This window comes from Sciurus carolinensis, chromosome 9 (genome assembly GCF_902686445.1).
Source record: "Sciurus carolinensis chromosome 9, mSciCar1.2, whole genome shotgun sequence".
Classification (NCBI taxonomy): Eukaryota; Metazoa; Chordata; class Mammalia; order Rodentia; family Sciuridae; genus Sciurus; species Sciurus carolinensis.
Window position 1 is genome coordinate 68,783,100 of NC_062221.1, and position 13,104 is coordinate 68,796,203.

At 37.6% G+C, this 13,104-nt stretch overlaps 1 protein-coding gene across 6 annotated transcripts in view; it reads right to left on the bottom strand.

Moving 5' to 3' along the window:
* Window positions 1–256: 256 nt before the first annotated feature.
* Window positions 257–13,104, bottom strand: part of Kalrn (kalirin RhoGEF kinase) — a 636,539-nt gene continuing 623,691 nt past the window's right edge. For all 6 annotated transcript variants that reach the window (XM_047563083.1, XM_047563086.1, XM_047563085.1 and 3 more), the window contains 3 exons: window positions 11,744–11,944; window positions 7,961–8,099; window positions 257–7,125 (listed from right to left, as the gene is read on the bottom strand). In XM_047563083.1, the coding sequence (XP_047419039.1) occupies window positions 6,580–7,125; window positions 7,961–8,099; window positions 11,744–11,944 (886 nt within the window). In that variant the 3' untranslated portion in view covers window positions 257–6,579. The remainder of the gene's footprint in view (window positions 7,126–7,960; window positions 8,100–11,743; window positions 11,945–13,104) is intronic.

The following is a 13,104-nucleotide window of genomic DNA, read 5'->3' on the forward strand; positions in this document are numbered from 1 at the left end:
TGCCAACTTTCTAAACAACATGGAACACCAGAATGGCATTAACAGTAACCTGAGGCGGCTTTGGCATTTTGGGATAGCAAATGCCTTAGAATACTTCTGTAGGGCACAAAATTATCTTTCTAAAAGCTGGGCAAAATAATATTGTGATATTTTCAGGTTGTCAAAGGGATAGAAAAATTTTCTTTGAACAGAGGCTTTAATTAGGGAGGGAAAAGACCACCAGAAATAGTATCTTTAGTATAGTATATTTATAGGAATGCATAACATGTGAGATGTACATTTGAAGTTTCATCCATAACTTATAACATTTACCATAGTAATAATAACAAGACAGCAGGTCATCACTTTACAACATTACACATGAGTGATTTTGACTTACAAATAAAATATTTACAACCTACCTTTACAAAACGACATTGTGTGCATACAAAATGAACAACTGCAGAAAATTTAAAAAAAATTAAACAACCAAAAACCCAGAAGATACACTTAAGGCAGACCAGCAAGACACTGAAATAATTAAGGCTGTGGAATTCTTCTGCACCTTGAAAATATAGAGCTATTTATCAATACTGTGGAGTGATTTAAAATCAATTGTTACAAGCCTGATGGAAGTATGTTCTTATATGTATATGTGTAATGATCCCTATGGGGAAACCTGTCCACTTATGGATAAGGCCCTTTATCTGAATGGCCAGAGAAGCCCACTGCAAATTCTCAAAAGATTTTGGGGGAAGGGGCCACTCAAAACCAAAAGGTGCCAATGCAGTTTGCAAACCCACTAATAATAATTCAACTGCAAAGATATATCTGACTCCAGGGAAACAGAACAGACTGAATGATGGTCCCACTACGTATCACACTTTGTTACTTTGGCTTTGTGGACTTCAAAAGACAGCAAATGAATTCCCACATGAGTAGAATTTGTCTCCACGAATTAGCCTCATGGTTTTGAATGGCCCGAAATGGTTTTCCAATAGAAAAACTGACCCGCCTGGGCTGTCTGCAAATGGATAGATTTCTGCATATGAGCAATAACATATACATACATATTATACACTATATACATGTACAGATGTACATATATCTATATTTTCCAACAGTTTGCATTTTAATCACTGTTCTCTGAATAGGATCTCATTCTCAAGAGTATGATTAAGAGTCTTCATATTTGTCCTACCATGAGTTTTACTCACCTTCCCCATAGAGTAGGCTGAAGTTTGGCTGAAACAGAAGTAAAAGCACCAGGGTAAAAAAAAAATCAAAAACAGAGATGATAGATATGGCTTAAGTTATTAAGAGAAGATGTATATACTTTGTTCATTTCAAATTCATAGCCACAGTCTTTGAGGTCATGGTAACAGTCTCCATAATACTCCAAAAAGTGGTTTCAGTTCTTGATGGAACTCAGGTATTGATGGAACTCCTATTGCTGGCTATCCCCTGGCTAGCAAATTCACTTGGTTAAATTAAACCCCAGGAGTTGACATTTCAACAATTGCTATTTGCACTTGTTCAGCACACCTCCTGTTCTCAGTCAACCTCACTATCTGAAATAAGTTATCTGACTAAACTGTTATTTTGCTCTTCTTAATAAAAATTAAATAACTCCAACAACATTTTAGAATTTCTTAAACAGGTTGATGGGAAAACATAACACCCTGTGAGTATTAATTTCAGATTATCTATAAACATCCCTTAAAGTCGAAATGTTGTCTTAGAGTGATTGTTTTGTTTCCTCTCCTCTAACCTTTATATATAATGAAACAAGGAAGAAATGCCTTTCATTAAAATTATGGCCTTGTGATTTTTCTATATTCTACTCTATCTGTATGGATTTTCTGTGTGAATAATATTTCAAATGAAAAACATCTAGTGCTATTGACAAATCTCAGCCCTTTTTACCCCTCTAGAATTAATGAAACATTTGTGAGACATTGTTTTTAGAAAATAAATATTAACCAAGTAGCTTCCTTTGTCTTGATGGACCACATTTTAGTTCTGTCTTTCTCAGCCTATCCTGGGTCTAACCATTCTTTCTCAAAAGATCCCTATATTTTAAATAGCAAAGAAATATGATGCAGTTTTACAAATAAATTTATTGAAAATTCATAAGGTGTGATTGCCAAACCCAAACTCCACAGGGATGCTACCCAGGAGAGAAAGGAATAAGGTCTACATTCCTCAAAACTCATCCAGTACAATTCATGGACTACCCAGAATAAGGACGTGGGGAGTTTGCACTTTTGCCCTACTAAGAGACCCTTTATGTTCAAAATATTTCCTCCTCTATCAAAAGCATGGGACGGATTTTTAGTTAATACACAGAAATAACCACCATTTCATTTATAATCATATTTGCTTCCTCATATTCTCACAAAACTAAATTTCCACGCTCTTCCACATAAACAAGAAAAAAGTAATGATTTACTCATGGGAATTAAATCATGGAGGCTTGGGAATAACAAATATGCTACTCCTGAAAAAACCTGACCATCTGAAAAATAGATCCAAAGTTCCCTCCAAGGACCCACAGTCCAATTCATTTCTACACCCATGCATTTAACTTTCCTCTTCTAATGTATTCTTTTGAGACTCTAAAGAAATGAATTGTGTTATAGGGAGATATTCTATTCTTACTTCTGCCCTTCCAGTGAGGAAAGTGGCTGATTAGGTTCTTTTCTGTCCATTCTTCCAGAGCATAAAATTTGAGAAGGTAACAGTAGCTTTAGAGGGCATCTTACTCTTCACGTCTCCCATGAGAAATACTGGAGAAAACTGTTTGTGGACATAAGACTTCATCAGCTCTCCTAACCCTTTTCTGTAGACAGGCTCTTAAATGATTAAAACTATAAGGTAAGACCAAATCACATTTAGACAAAGAGCACCTAGTGCTTCCAATTAAAAGCAATTCACAGGATTTAATCTCACAACTTTGTAAATGGTATCTAAAGACATGAATATTGAAAACCTGGAATGTTCAAAGTTACTATCAATAAAACTCTTAGCACTGGCAGTGTGTAGCACTTTAAAAAAATCAAAGTTTTTTATAGATGTTCCAACTATATTTATTTTCTCAACATTCGTAAGAGATTTGTTCTCTCTCCTTCCCCCCTAACTCCCATTTTACCAATGGGTACATTTGGGGCAGAAAAAAACAAAGGCTTTCTGTAAGAAAGGATGAATCTGGAATAGCTGAGATTGAAACTCAAGAATTCCTGGTCTCATCCTATATTCAGGTGTTTTCATACTTTAAAAATAAAGAAAAATACTGCAATATCAGTAAATCTAAATGCAATGAACTTCTTCATCTCCCATCCTCCCCCTCTGAAAGGCACTACTATTTATAAAAGCTTTGTGGACCACAAAGCAGCGAAGCCAGATTTCTCCTCTGCCTCCTTCACTCCCCCTTAGATTGTTTATGGCTGGGAGAGACCTGAAGGATACCTCTAACATTACAATTGTTTTTTTTTCTTAAAAATTTTTACCACATTCAGCTGTAAGTGGATAAAAATCTATTTAATTTGAAACAAATGTAAAAGACGTAGGAAATTATTATACTTCTTACAAGTGACCATGGGTTGTCCCTGATCTTTTCCTTCATTCTGCATCCCACCCCTACAACATAAAACAAAATGCTCTAAACCCTATGCATGATGTAAGCCAAGCAAGACACCTGTGACTTCCACCAACATTTGTTTTTCTCATTTTTTGTTGGACGTTCATTCCTACTAAGCACTACCATGATTATAGTAGAAGTGAACTATTTTCTCTTCTTTCTGCTCTGCTACCAAGTGATAAATCTCTCTGCCAAAACAGGTACAAGAGAGTGGTCCCTGATCCTTCCTCCTCTGCCTCTGTTGCCCACAGAGCAACCTAAACTATATTTCCCAGCTCATCTTCTGGGTTGTCTTATTTTCAGGTTGCTATAGAGAATTCTTGAAACAAGACCATTTTATCTCTGCTGGGAGGAACCAGGAGCTTTACAGATAGGGAGCCTCCCTATCAGTTTTCTTCAGTTATCAAACTATATAAAATATGCTCCCTTTCTCTTAGGGCCTCTGTTAAGTTCATTCTATTCTAATGATTGTACTTTGGCTCCAGTTAACAAAGTCACTCTACTTTTCATTTCTATGTCCCTCCTTTCCTGTCCTACCCAATATATATTCTTAGGGACAGATTCCATGCAGCCCACATCTGGATAATCCCAGCTCCGATGTAAAAGTGAATATGAAAGCTTTGTCTAACAATGTTAATTCTGTTGACCACCCGCCCTGCCCTGCCACAGGATTTCAATATTACCCGCAGGTAGCAGTCTGAGCACCTGAGTCCTAGACCCTTCCCTTCTCCAGCAGAAACTCAGGTTGTCCTAACAACTCTAAATGACTCTCGGGAGGAAGCTGTTTATTCAGGTCAGACACAGTGGAAAGAACCAACCAAGCCACATTTTATGGATATTTGAAACGCTCAGAGCCTGCAATCTATCCCATGATAATCTCTATGGACCAGGCTTCCCTCTTTAATGCTACATCCCATAATGAGGACATATTTACTAAAATGGCTTTTAGTAAACATATTTTAAACTTTAAAATATTGTATCGTATGGGATCTGTTTGTACACAACAGCTTCAGTGAAGTCTGGGAAGGGTTGGAGAGCTCTGAGGGGTGAGGCTTGGCGACCCAGGGCCATTTGAAAACTAGGAAACTAGACAGTCAGAGTCTGTGTCCATATGTTTGGTTAATCCCCAAAATATTAAGTGCTATCTAGCCTTATTGCTTGTACTTTCTACTAATTTTTAAGTCTATAATCTTGAATGGTATGAGGTGGAGTGTGGATGAGTAAGCTGACTTTGAAACGAATGGAAAAGAACGATGAGTATTTTTAATTCGACATTTCCACTTGGGAGTAAGTGTGTTTATAGATTAAAGTTCAGGCTTAGTTTCCACCATTTCCTTCTCATCTAATTAGATTTGTGGTTGTATTGATCCACAAACCTAATTGCTCGCACTTTGGTGTGGCATGATTTTAATTTTCTCAATCCCATTCATAGGAGAGAAGCAATGCCATTTAACCTGATTTGAACAAACACTTGAATTACATTTTTTTAGAATGTTATTTGCATAAAAGAAATTTTCAAAACACATTCCAGAAAACAAAGAGTGGATCATGTACAAACACGAGAAACAAAAACTCCGCCTCCCCCCAAACAAACAAAAGCAAAAACCATGAAACGCCCAGGTTTAATTGTTTTCCCCTCAGAGGGAAAAAGGGCAGTTAGTAATCTTGTATGGAGACTATACACCAGAAAGCAGCATTGGCCTCAAAATACAATTAGTCCTTTTAGTCCAGAGAAGTATTGGTGGCTAGGTGGTGATAGGTATTGCAATCTCAGTTAAAACTCAATGCTCTGTTCAGGTGATGTATCACATTTTGCTCCATGGCTTCATAAAGGACTTAGGACCAGGCCTTTAAAAGGCTTGTATGGCTGCCTCCTTTTGGTAAGCACCCCTTAGCTTCCGAAGGGGTTAGAAATAAAACAAGCCAACTTTCTGAAGATTGTATTCTATAGCTGTAGAAGAAATCAGAAAGTATTGGTACCTTGTTCATTGAAACTGTAGGAAAGGTTTCTATTTGCCCTTTTGTATGAACCTGTGGTATTTGTTTACCTATTTCAAGCCAGGTGTAGACATAAAAATAACCCCACAACTCTTACTGGATTTGGGCTTGTTTCCTGGTAGGCTTTCCTGCCAGGTGAACTCTCAGCCGCCAGTAAATTCAGGGGTAGTATTTCGTATACAGAACCTATCTTAATCAAATAACCCATGATTGAGAGAAAAAAAATCTTCTCACTCACAGATTGCAAAAGGGTAACATTGCTTTCTCTTAATGCACAGGTTCTGGTAAAAGATTTCTATACAAGATTTATAAAATGCTCTAAAAAACTTGTCATCTAATTGTGCTTAGTCAAAACAATGTAATGCTTCATTAAATAAATTACTGTCTTAACTGGAGCACTTAAAGTTACTTATGATTGATTTCATATATAACTATATTATAAAACTCTGAAACCTGAAGTGATCTACTTTGTATGTGTATATGTATCCTATTAAGAAACTATATCTAAGTCATCTAAACCAGAATAGTTGACATATATGACATCTCTGTTAAATAGAATTTTTTTTGTGTAAATTTTCAGCAAAGTCAGAAACCTGTAACACTCTCGTTCTGAGCTTAAGGTTTGCCCACTTAACCACTGGTTTTGGAATGTACAATTAAAATTTTATAACTGCTAATAGTCTTGTTCTCCTTGCCCTTTCTTTTAATGCTCTCTACAACTCTTTGCATCTTTATTTTTTTCAGGATGACCTTCTGGAAAGTCCTGGATTTAGGGTGACTTTTACCACTGCTCAAATAACCCATGATTGACCTGAATAACCACTGATGAGATTTAAGAGGACATCTCTCAATTCAGAGAACTGCATGGGGTGAATTCACGAACAGAATTATTTACAGACACATTCAGTCTTGCTTTGGTTCACATGGCACTTTTATGTGAAACCTCCGGAGCTGGGAGACGGCTATGTCCCCTGGTTCACCCGGTTGACAATGTAGCTCTTAACATTGGGAACAGGACGCACATCATTCTGGTGCTTGCGGCGTTCTATGAAGCATGCCAGGCGGGAGGTGTCCAGGGGGATCTTGGAGTAGCTACCATTGTGGGGCTGCAGCCAGGGATGCTGCAGGCAAGTGGCTGCTGTGGGTCGCCTCCGAAAGTCTTCCTGTAGGATTACGTTGATGAAATCTCTGGCGGCATTGCTCACGCCACAGAAGTATTCATGGGGGAAGCTGAAGTCCACCCTGCACACATTGATACATGTCTCCTCTTTGCTCTCATCTAAGAAGGGGGAGACCCCACTCAGCATGACATATGTCAGAACCCCAATGCTCCAGATGTCTGTGCCCAGGGAGACCGGGATGCCTTGGATCACTTCTGGGGCAGCAAACTCAGGGTTCCCCAGCAGGTGGTGGATGTGGAAGTGGCCTGAGATCTGGACAGCATCTTCCAAGTCAATGAGCTTCACCCGAGGCACTGGAATTCGTAGGTCAATGAGCAGGTTTTCAGGCTGCAAAGATCCAGGAAGGTAGGGAGAGGAGAAGGCAAGTTAAGTTCTCTGTTTTCTTTGCTTGTTTTGGTACATAAAATTGAACCCAGGGGTGCTTAGCCACTGACCCACATCCCCAGTCTAATTTTTATTTTTTAAATTTAAGACAGGGTCTCAAGTTGCTTAGGGCCTAAGTTGCTGAGGTTGGCTTTGAACCTGGGATCCTCCTGCCTCAGCCTGAACTACAGCCCCAACCCCAAATATCACATCTGCTTAACCACCCTCTTTACTTTGGCATTGAACCAAGAAAAAAAGAAATTACTCTTTTGGAGAATAGAGGCTTTATTTTTACTTATTTATTTACTTATTTATGTATTTTGTACCAGGGATTGAACCAGTGGGCACTTAACCACTGAGCCACATCCCCAACCCTTTTTTATTTTGAGACAGAGCCTTGCTAAAGTTGCTAAGGTTGGCTTTGAACTTGCAATCCTCCTGCCTCAGCCTCCTGAGCCACTGGGATTATAGGCATGTGCCACAGTACCCAACCAGTGCCACAGTACCCAAACAGAGGCTTCTTTTTGGGCAGCATGACAGAGAAGGGGACATTGTGCTTCCTTCCTTAAAGCTACACTGGGAAGCTGAGGCTTCCTACCTTCTCTCATCCCAGATGTCCTTGTGTGTTCTCATTCATTCATGAATAATGCACTAAGTTGCGTGAAAACCTAGTTTCTGTTTAATAGCCACATGATTCTAATCTAAGTAAATGAATGAATTCAATTTTGCATTCCTCCAAGGTAATGACTGGTAAGTTGCACTCAGCGGTTTCACTGGCAGGGTTGCTATTTCTTCTTACCTTAATGTCCAAATGTGCAACCCTGCAGTTGTGAAGGTACTGCAGAGCCTCCATGATGTCTCGGATGTAGAAAGCTACTTTTTCCTCCATCAACTCATCATGATTCATAAGGTAGTCTAAGAGCCGGCCATCATCCATCCTGAAAGTGGGAAGGAAAAGGCAAAGGAAAAGTTTGTGACGAAACAGAAAAATAACATGTACAAAACTTGAAGACTCTAAGATCTCTTATTTGTAAATGAAGACCAATATTGTAACACATGTATATATTAGAGTCCAAAGTAAGTGTAGTGTTCAGAACTAAATATAGTTACAAATGTGATGAACTTCAGAGAAGAAACAATACAACCTTTGTTTAAGAAATACTGTTTCTTTGACTGTTAAGATTTTTCACGAAAGAGGTTGGACACTCCTTTTAGAAGTTAGATTTCAAAATAAAATTTTAACCAAGAAAGACATCAGCAATATTCTGATTAATTACAGTCCAGTGCCTACAGCAGTCCCATATATGTTTTGCAAACCACTTTTATTTGTCAGTTTCTTAGTTGGGGAAAATGGAAAATAGGCAAAGCTTGTTCCTGGCATTCTTGATCCCTTTTTGAATCCTTATAGTGCAGCCTGTCATGCCTGTATCTGGATCCTGGATCTGCTCCCTGCCCCCTGGTATCATTTAAACTCCCTGGGCGTTTGGCTTCCTGGAAGAACACCATCAGAAAGGAGGAGTAACAGTTACCACTGAAGATAATACTGCCTATTTCGTTATGAGGATTGTGCAAGGATCAAGTGAAACAATGGGCATTTAAGCATGATTGGTAGCACTTGTAGCTATTTCCAGGTACTCTGTGCCCTTTTATCATAAAAAGTAACCGAAATTTTTAATGTGCCTAGGCTGTTAGAGTCACATTCGCAGGAAATGGCCAGGCAGAAGAGCTTGCTCCAGGACCAGAAATTGCTTTCAACCACAACTGAAACCTCTCTGGCCAAGTTTCCATTCTCTCTTCTAGTTCAATCCCTTCCTTTGGTCTAGTCTATTTCCTAGACAGGAGCATAAGAATGATGAAGGGCTCATTTGCCTTCCTTTGATCCTATTGGGTGTGGGGAAAGAATAGGAAGAATACCACAGTATAGAGTTGTGGCTAGAAAGCAGGTACACACCCCTCGTTGTATTTAAGTATTAACCTATGATTCGTTTTTGGATTGAAGTTTATCAACTCCTATTCAAGGTAGATGTAAAGTTTGAGCATCTCCTCTTATTTCTTCCTTTTTCATTGGCTTGATATACACAAGCTTCATAAGCTTGGAAGTCATGTATTGAGAAGAATAGAACCAGTAGAGGGAAGGATTCTAAATTTCTGTATCAACACTTGGGCTAGAACTGATAAGGAACATTTGTTCAGTAATCAACATGTACAAAAATAAATTTATATAATCTTCAAACAATTATATATTAGTAGTATTACTCTGTTATGTTATTAAATACAGGAATTCTTAATATGCAAAAAAAAAAAAAAAAAAAAGAATGGGAAGAATAGCATGGAACAGCAGTGGGCTTGCACCCCCCTGAACTTCTGGGAGCTATTAAGGAAGAAATTAACAGTAGAACTAACCCAGAAGTCTCAGCCAATGAGTTTAACCTTAGAGCTTTGGAGTAATGAGATGCCCATATTCCAGCCTGGACTAAGGAATCAGAATCTCAGAATCTGGTTGTGCCTGGTGGAGAAAAGTTCTATCAGCCATTCTGATAGCAAAGGGGAGACTCCCAGCCACACCACAATTCAGTTTAGCCCAGGCACTGCCTCTCCACAAATCTTTCCTGAACCTCAAGTTCAACCACACACCTTTCTATGTTCTCATGACAGGTCTCTATAATGCAAGGTTCCTGGTACTCACCATGCTGTATTGAAATCCTCCATTTATCTCTTGGTCTTAATCATTAGACTTAATTCCTTGAGGGCAAGAACTATATACCTTTTCACCTTTATTCTCTAGAAAATCTAGAATGAATGAAATCTTTGACAGTCAAGTTGCATCCTATAAGGCATTCCTTGGGTAGGAGACTGGGGATGCCCTGGCAGTTGACTGATGTACGAATTTCTCTCTTTCATTTCAGTTTTGCTCCTGTCAACTGGCCCACTGTCAGTAAGCTCTTCTTAAATTCCTGCCCACACCAAAAGCGAAATCAAAAGAAAATGAAAATTGGAGTGAGAAATGTATACAAAGTTTCAGTTAGAGAAATAAGTTCTGGTGTTCCTTTTGCACAGTAGGTTGATGGTAGCTAGAAAGAATTTTGAATGTTCTTACCACAAAGAAATGATGAATGTTTAAGGTGATGAATCTGCTAATTACCCTGATTTGATCTCACATAATAAATACGTGTATTGGATATTATATTGTACCCCATAAATATGTACCATTATGTGTCAATCAAAAATAAAATAAACTCATCTGATCCTTGACACATGGAATAAAGACAGTCTTTTAAACAAATGGTGCTGAGAAAACTGGTTATCCACATGAAGAAGACTGAGACAAGGTCCGTATTTCTCACCCTGCACAAAATTCAACTCAAAATGGACCAAAGACCTAGGAATTAGACTAGAACTTCGCAACTTCTAGAAGGAAACATAGGTCAACACCACAAGCTATAGGTGCAGGCAGCAACTTCCTCAACAGGACTCCTGAAACTCAGTAAATAATACAAAGAATTAATAAATGGGATGGCATCAAATTTAAAAGCTTCTGCACAGCAAAGGAAAAAACAATGTGAAGAGAGAACCTACAGAATGGGGGAAAATCTTTGCTAGCTACTCTTCTGACAGAGGATAAATATCCAGAACATGTAAAAAACTCAAAAAAACTTACCAGCACAAAATAATAATAAGAAGTGGGCAAATTAATTAAACAGGCACTTCTCAAAAAAAAGAAGTACAATAAATATATGAAAAATATTCAACATTATTAGCAATTAGGGAAATGCCAATCAAAACTACACTGAAGGTTCATCTTACTCAGAAAGGCAACGATCAAGAATACAAATAATAATAAATGCTGAAGAGGATGTGAGGAAAAGGAACATTTTTACACTTTTAGTGGAATTGTAAATGAGTATAACCACTATGGAAATCAGTATGAAGGTTCCCCAAAAGACTAGGAATGGAACCACCTTATGATCTACCTACAACACTCTTTGGTATTAATTGTAAAGAATTAAAATCATCATGCTATAGCAATACATACATATCCATGTTTATAGCAACACAAGTCACAATAGGCAAATTATGGAACTGTAATTTGTCTATCAATGGGTGAATGGATAAAGAAAATCAAGTTTCAGTCAGCCATGAAGAAAAATGAAATTAAGTTATTTGCAGGAAAATGGATGGAACATGAGAACATTGGGGAATGATATTGACGACATTATACTGTTATGTTGTGTGCATGTATGAATATGAATACGAATCCCACTATTATGTATAATTATAAAGCACCAATAAAAAGATATGTGAATAAAACTAAAAACAGAAAAAAGAAAACTATAGTAAGACATGTATAGGTTCAAGGTCCCAGTTTCTCCACTTCCTAGTTTTAAAGAGCTAGTTTTAAGACATTTTCTTATTCTTGATTTTCTAATCTACAGAATGTGAATAACATTTATATAAGAAGGGATGAGTGCGTGTCACATACCATAAAACACTGTGTAAAATATGACTGTCTTTTCCATTAATTGTGAGCAATAAATAACCCAAGCGGCTGGGGAGCACCCAGAAAGACAACACCTGTACTTACAGTTCCAAAATCAGGATGTAGGATGTGGGGGACTCGTAGGTGTCATGGAGAGTGATGTACTGTGGGTGCTGCAGGTGCTGAAGCAGGGCAGCCTCGTGGGCAGCCTGTTCCTTTTTCTTCATTTTTTTGCTCACGAATTTCACGGCGACATCTTTGCGGGTGGCTTTGTGAATGCATTTTTTCACTATAGAGAAACGGCCTCTAGAAAATAGAAGAAAGAGTTTTCCAAGATTCATTAATCAACTAGGTATCATTTCATCTATGTGTTGTTGTGTTTCAACACTGAGACAATAACATCTTCCAGATCGAACATCCCTAATCCAAAACTCTAAAATCTGAAATGTTCCATCTGAAAGCTTTTCAGCGCTGACTGACACTGCAGTTGGAAAGTTCCATACCTAACCTCATGTGCTGGGTCACAGTCAAAATGCAGGCACATTAAAATAATTTCATAAGATTACCTTCAGGCTATGTGGATAAGGTGTGCATGAAGTGGAAAAGATTCCTATGTTTATACTTGGGTTCCGTTCCCAAGGTATCTCATTATATAAATGCAATTATTTATTTATTTATTCATTCATTCATTCATTCATTCATTCATTCATTCACTCATTCGTTCTGGGGATTGAACCCAGGGGTGCTCTACCACTGAGCTATATCCCCAACCCTTTTATACTTATCTTGAGACAGGGTATCACTAAGTTGCCCTGGTTGGCCTTAAACTTGTGATCCTTCTGTCTCTGCCTCACAATACTGGGATTATAGTCATGTGCCACCATGCAAAGCATTTTTTTTTTAATAAATCCTAAATTCAAAACACTTTTGGTCCTAAGGATTTTGAATAAGGGATATTCAACCTGCATTAGGAATCCATTCTTCTATTTTAAGTTACATTATTATTCAGAAGCACCATTTTCCTTCCTTAGTATTTCAGGGTTCTTTGAGATACAAAAGACCAACTTATACCAATTTTTAGCCAGTATATTTTTCTGTCATTTTGAACATCAACCACAGATTCAGGTTTTTTTTCTAAACAGAATATATTTCTATAAGACATAATAACAACAATAACAACATTAAAGAAGGAGGAATTTTATTCAATGGTGTTTACAACCATAATAATGAAAAGTTGTACCCCATTTGTGTACAACGAATCAAAATGCAGTTTGTAAACATTAAAAAAAAATAAAAATTAAAAAAAATCCTGAAAGAGGCAAAATTTTCATTTTATGTTTTTTATTAAGGAAAGTTTCTAACATAAGAAAAAGCAAAGAGAGTAGATCTCTTATGCACCCAGTTTCAAGAATCATCAACATTTTGCCAATATTGTTTAATCTATTCCTTTTCCTACTTTCGTTTTT